This window comes from Bidens hawaiensis, unplaced genomic scaffold (assembly GCF_021521415.1).
Source record: "Bidens hawaiensis isolate Kalapana, Puna unplaced genomic scaffold, B.hawaiensis_p1.1 tig00000935_1, whole genome shotgun sequence".
Lineage (NCBI taxonomy): Eukaryota > Viridiplantae > Streptophyta > Magnoliopsida > Asterales > Asteraceae > Bidens > Bidens hawaiensis.
The window spans coordinates 1,979,447-1,985,544 of record NW_027491054.1 but is presented as its reverse complement, the minus strand read 5'-3'; the positions used below and the strand labels follow the sequence as shown (position 1 = coordinate 1,985,544).

Here is a 6,098-nt window from a genome sequence, read left to right as displayed (position 1 = left end):
GTTTGATGATTAAAGGGTTTCACTAATAATTGAGATGCTATAACCAGCTATAGAATTATCCGGATTTTATGAGACCCATGACCCGCGAAAATTATTGTTTGATGATTAAGGGTTTTATAAATAAATGAGATATTATAACCCGTTTAAAGATTATCCGGGTTTGATGAATTCGGGTCAAACGCATAAGAAGCCACGAGATTATAAGAGACATCTAAGTCTTCAAAAGGCATTATAATAGTGTTACAACTTTTAAATCATTTAACTTAGAGAACTAGATTATAAGTGTAATAATATCTATAACTCTTTAACTTGGAGAACTAGATTAAAAGAAACTCGTAAGTCATAAACCCAGTAATTCTAGTACTAAATTGAAATCGAAGTCTTTTCCATTTAACAATTTCGCAAAATAAATTAGGCAGGCCTTCTTAAAAGTGGATTTTATTAGATGGTTAAAAGTAACAAGATCAACATTGTGGATGTTACCACACAAAAAAAAACAGAGAGAAAATTGCTAAATGGCACCATGGTATCCGGCTGTCTCTAGAAGCACTGCTTTTATCTGCTCCGGCAACATGTCCTGCCCTTCCCTACATTGCTGCCAAACACAATCAAAAGTCTTTTAATCACTCGAATCATTATTTCATTTTCAGCCCGTTTATATAAATAAAATTAAACGTGTCAATTTGGCTTTTAAATGATTAGAAGAACCTAATTAAGGAAAAAAAGCTTTAGCTAAAAATCAAACGGGCCAGAAGACGTCCAACGTGCATTTAATGAATAAAGACTTTGATAACAGCTCAATTTATTTAAACAAAAAAAAAACTCAATTTAAAAATTAAGATAACATTCTCTTTTAATTCGTTTTTTTCTGATAAAAGATGAAACTATATTAATTAATGTGAAAAATATCAGAGAAATTTATCTTAGGTTTTTGGACTAATGTTAAACGGGGCATGTTTGGCTTCCACAATTCATCACATCAACCCGCTAACCCGACATGATTGATACAGCTTATGGCAACTTGTTTCTTTAGGTCAACTCAACTTACCCAATGAGTTTGACTCGAAATCATTTTACTCAAAAGCCGTTTTGACCCGTTAACTAGCCCAACCTGACAAGCCCGTTTAGTGGGGCTTAGTAATAATACCTGGGCCCGAAAAACATCCAAAGCAAACCCATTAAAACAACTTATGACCGCTTGCTGTATATCCAGCCCAAGATTCTCTAGGGCCCGCAGTGTTGAAAGTAAGAGGCCCGGTCTGCGCCCACACAACATGTGGATGTTCACACCCCTACCTTCTCTTGCATGCACCTCCACCTACACAAAATAAAATCCATTATCATCTATGCAACAAACCCGATAAGATAATATCTAGGGTTGTCAATATTGTCGGGTTGGCGGGTTTAATTTTTTAACCTGAACACTACCCATATTATGTTTCATCTCAAAAACTTCTTGTCGTGTAACCCAAACACGACACGCTTAACCCATTTTATTTAATGTGTCAAATTGGGTTGGTAAGTCATAAAATAATGGGTTAAACGGGTAATAAACAGGTTAGTTGACATGGGTAGATAGATAGCTGGGCGGGCTAACATGCTTCACTAAATGGCCTAAACAAGCTAACCCAAGCACGACCCATGTATTTATTTTTGTTAAATACATCAATTGGGCTCGCACACACTTATAATCGTTTAATCCAAACACGACCCGTTCAAACAGTTTATTTAAACATGCCAAACGGGTTGGCAGTTGATGTGTAATAATCAAGTTGCAAACGTGTAAATTGGGTTGGTTAGTTGTAAAATGGGTTACACGGGTTAGTGAATCGACCTGTTTAACTAAACGGGTTAAACAAAACACCACCCAAATTCCATATTCATGTTAAATTAAGCAACCCTGACCCACACCGTAAGCATTTAAAATCGTGTAACCGAACTCTTTAACCCATTTATTTAAACAAGCTAAACACGCTGGCAGTTACTAATCAAGTTAGCGGATTGGTGGGTTGTAAAAAAAGGGTTAAACAGGTTAGCAGGTCGACCTATTCAATTAAACAAGTTAAACACGACCGCTTAAACAAGCTAAAGACTACCTTTGCAAGATGGTTTTTCGGGGCCGGGACCGGGCCCACCGTGGCTGGTGGGCATAATTCTTCTTTAACATGTTGCAGAAGGGCCGGTGGGGTGGGCGTTAATGGATGAATAATTGATGAAGCTTGCATCAAATTAGACCCTTGTGGTGTTGCTTCTAATTCATTATGAAGATCATTAATCTTTTGCAGTAATTCCTTCAAATAATCAATCGCGTCACCAAGAATCGAAGCTCTATCCATCTAAATAAACACACAAATAAATTAAATAATATTATATTATATTATAGTTACCACCATAATGGTATTTCCCTTACATATTTTATTATTATTATTATTAGCTTTTATATTGCGGTTAAACTGTGACCTTTTTATTAATATTATTATAATTAGTAGTAGTTTTTTATATAACTGTTAAACTTTGATTTCCTTTTTTTGCTTCATACACATGTTCTTAGAGCCGAGGGTCTCTCTGGAAGCCACCTCTTTATTCCTTTGGATAGAGGTACGGTGTGCCTACATCCCACCCTCCCCAGACCCTACCTATAGCTCTGCTGTCGGTGGGATTTTACTGGGTATGATTGATTGATTATAGTTACCACCAAAAAACCAACAAATTAATAATTACCTTGCTGATTTTGGGAACAACGGATCTGAGCATATATAGTCTATCATTCAGCTTCTTTCGCCGCCGTCTCTCCGCCATCAGATTCTTCGCCGGCAGCCCCTTCTTTTTCCCTTTGGGATTCTCACCGCCGGCCGGCTCAACGTCATCGGAATCGTAATTAAACCCAGAAACATCAACCGCCGTCTCATCATCCTCCGTCCTCTTCCTCTTCTTCTCGCCGGAATTCTCAAATTCTGTCAACTTATCCGAGCTCTGCCGCAACGCCGCCCGTTTCTGGAACAGAGTCGGCTGAGCTCCCACCGGCGGCGAAATCTCCAGCGGCCGGAGAACTTTAGACCTCGCCGGAAACAATGGAGTCACCGGAAACCCCTCGAATCCGGGGTTGAAGTTAATATCTCCGGTTGTCTCGTTGCTATTATTGTTATTAGTCGCCGGAAGATCGGAACTTGAGGAAAGCTCCGGGATGGTGACGTGTGCGAAATTCATCAAATTGGATGTCTGGTTGGGTAAGAAATTCGGGTCGGAGCATCCGAAATCGAATGGCAGATCGTACGGGTTGATATTATTATTAAATTTTGGCGGGAAGAAGGGGAAAGATTGGGTGAATTGGTGTGAGGGAGAACACGAAGAGGAAGAGTCGATAGGTAAGAAGAGAGAGTTGGTAGCGTCAGTGTTTATATGATTATTATTATTATTGTGAGAGTGATACCACTCGGTTTCGAGCATGGATTTGAGGGTGGTGAGAGAGGCGTAAGTGGTGGTGTCGTTGGTGAGGACTTGGTGGTGGGTGCTGGCGGTGGGTGACCATGATGAGGTTTCGTCATCGCCGTCCATCCAGACGGTGCTGGTGGCGTCCGGTAGCATTAGGTGGCGGAAATGGTGGGAGTCGGATAACGAACCAACAGTCTTTGTGTTCGTGTGTAAAAGGTGTTGGTGTTTGCTGGTTGCTTGTTTTTATTTGCAGTTTCTGACTCTTATTAATGGCGATTGTCGTTGCCCTCATGGTTTATCAAAACTACGGTTTTACCCCACCGAACCAAATTTCAATTTTATTTAATATCTTTCATTAAGCTTCAACTATTTAGCTACAAGATAAAATGAAAGGACGTTGATACAAATTTTGCAAGATTTAAGTAAGGCTTAGGATCCTTTCACACTAATTCGAATTTTTATATACTATTTTCTTTCTATACGGCTCGTAGATCGTATAGCATCTAAATCATGTTAGTTTGTGTCGGAGCTTATCGGTTATTGTTTGTAGTGTCTCTTATAGCTCTATATGGCCCGTATAGGGCTATACAGGTGTATAGATAATTTTTTGGATAAAATTTTAAATATTAATACGTTAATATGGTCGTATAGACAATATTTTGGACACAACTTTAAATATTAATACGTTAATATCTTAGATTTTAACGTATTAAGTATTGGCTAAATATGATATTTTAGAATAGAATAAATTGTCTATTAACATTTACATAACATTCTCAGCTAAATAATTTGTAATTTTACCCCAAGAACATTCGTTTAAGATTATATTATGTTACATTTTATAATAGCCTATACACAATAATCAATCAATGATTAAGCAAACAAGAAACATTTGAGCAAAACATACTGATAAACATCTGGTTCACATACATAAAAATAAAGTGCACCCCAAACATTTGGCAAAAGTTTTCTATACGGTCGTATTGCCCTATACGACCGTATAGGTTTTTGTTGGACTCGGTATGCTCAAGACACATATTATTATTGATGTGGCTAGTATGCCATGATCCAAGTCGGGTCATACCCAATAACAAGCTAGACAAACACTAATTATATTTGTTTATATATGATATGATCATAAGTAAATAAGTATTGACACTTATATTATTTGGAAAAGGGTTTCTAAATACAATGTACTTGTGAAAAGAATAAATCATATGGATGATTTATACTTTGTGAGAGAGCATTCCATAGTGTTATTTAAGATGGTTAAGTAACAATATGTGAAAATTTTACCTAGCATGTTACCTATAATGAAGTGTTGTGTATAACACAATACAAGCATTGTGTATAACACAGTATAAGTGTGTATGACACAGTATATGTTTTATAACACAATGTATATTTTATTATTATTTAAAACATAGTGGGTGCATGCAAGTCTTCCTATCGGGTACTTGGGTGGTGCGTTGAAGACAAAACAAAAATCTCTCTCTTTCACACATATAATTCACAAGTAACAAAACTTTTTCTCTCTTCTTCCCCCTCCATTGAATTCGGCCAAAGGAAGGAAACAAGAACAAGGTTTTTCAAGAGTGTAAAATCCTAGCTACGAAGGTGTATTGTGGGAGGCTTGGGGTATGCTAGCTTGAGGAGTTTCCATATTTAAGTTCTTGCCTTTCAATCATCCTCTCCTTCACCTGGTTTTGCTACTTGAAAGGTAGTCTTTACATGCATGGACTCTTAGTGTCATGTATGTGTTTGATAGCATGTATTTCATATATGGATCCAATTTTGGGTTTTGCATGTGTAAAATTGGCTTTATACATATCATATTAACAAGATTTAAAACTAATTTCCGCTGCGTTTTTCATAAAATTGGGATTTTATGAATTTGATAATCTTGTTAAAATCCAACAATGGCATCAAGAGCCGCTTATACGGATGCATGCTTCATTAGACCCAAAAATTTTTGGGTTTATGGTGAGGTTTTACCATATGGCTAAAAATTTTAGGGGTTTTAGTTACCCCATGGTTTTTCAAGGTTATACTTTACATGCATGTGGTAATCTTGAATAACTAAGTCATTTGGATGATTGGTTGTGTTGTTTGGACAAAACCCGGAACTTTCGGTTTTGTCTTGTTTGGGCCGAAAGTTTCAAAGGGTCAAGGGGAGCCATTTTGGTCATTGTGTTATTGCATATTTGGATGTGTAATAGTTGCTCATTACCTATCCATGTCCTTGTGTTTGGTTGAATGATTGTGTTGATGTGTTTGTTCATTCAAATGGTTGTTTGTTCATTCGATATGGGTGTAATATTTATTTGGGTTTGTAATCTATTTATTTATTTCAATTGGTTTGTAATAATAAGTAGATTAGATGCATTTCTTTTACTAGAAAAAAATGTATTAGGATATATTTTGCAAAAGAATATGCAAGGAAGGAAGCCCAAATAAAGTGGATGGAGACCACAACACAGGGGTGAACACTTGGAGCATTTGGATGCGGGATCAAGTGGGAGTTCACCGACACAAGCACATCTCCTTTTGAGTCCCTTAGGAGAGACCTTTTGACACACTTGTCTTTGGTCAACAAGTGTAGTCAACATTAGGATGCTATGGTTATGAATTTTTGGTTATATGTTTTATGCTTGTATGGTTGATTT

The 6,098-nt window shown here is 37.0% G+C and overlaps 1 protein-coding gene across 1 annotated transcript; it reads right to left on the bottom strand.

The window, feature by feature from the left end:
* Positions 1 to 402: 402 nt before the first annotated feature.
* On the bottom strand, positions 403 to 3,585 carry LOC143548423 (transcription factor ICE1-like). The gene is made up of 4 exons (XM_077039605.1): positions 2,722 to 3,585; positions 2,097 to 2,336; positions 1,148 to 1,318; positions 403 to 595 (listed from the first exon to the last, which is right to left on the bottom strand). The coding sequence occupies exons 1-4, from the start codon at positions 3,583 to 3,585 to the stop codon at positions 512 to 514; spliced, it is 1,359 nt and encodes a 452-aa protein (XP_076895720.1). The 3' UTR covers positions 403 to 511.
* Between the last annotated feature and the right edge of the window lie 2,513 nt (positions 3,586 to 6,098).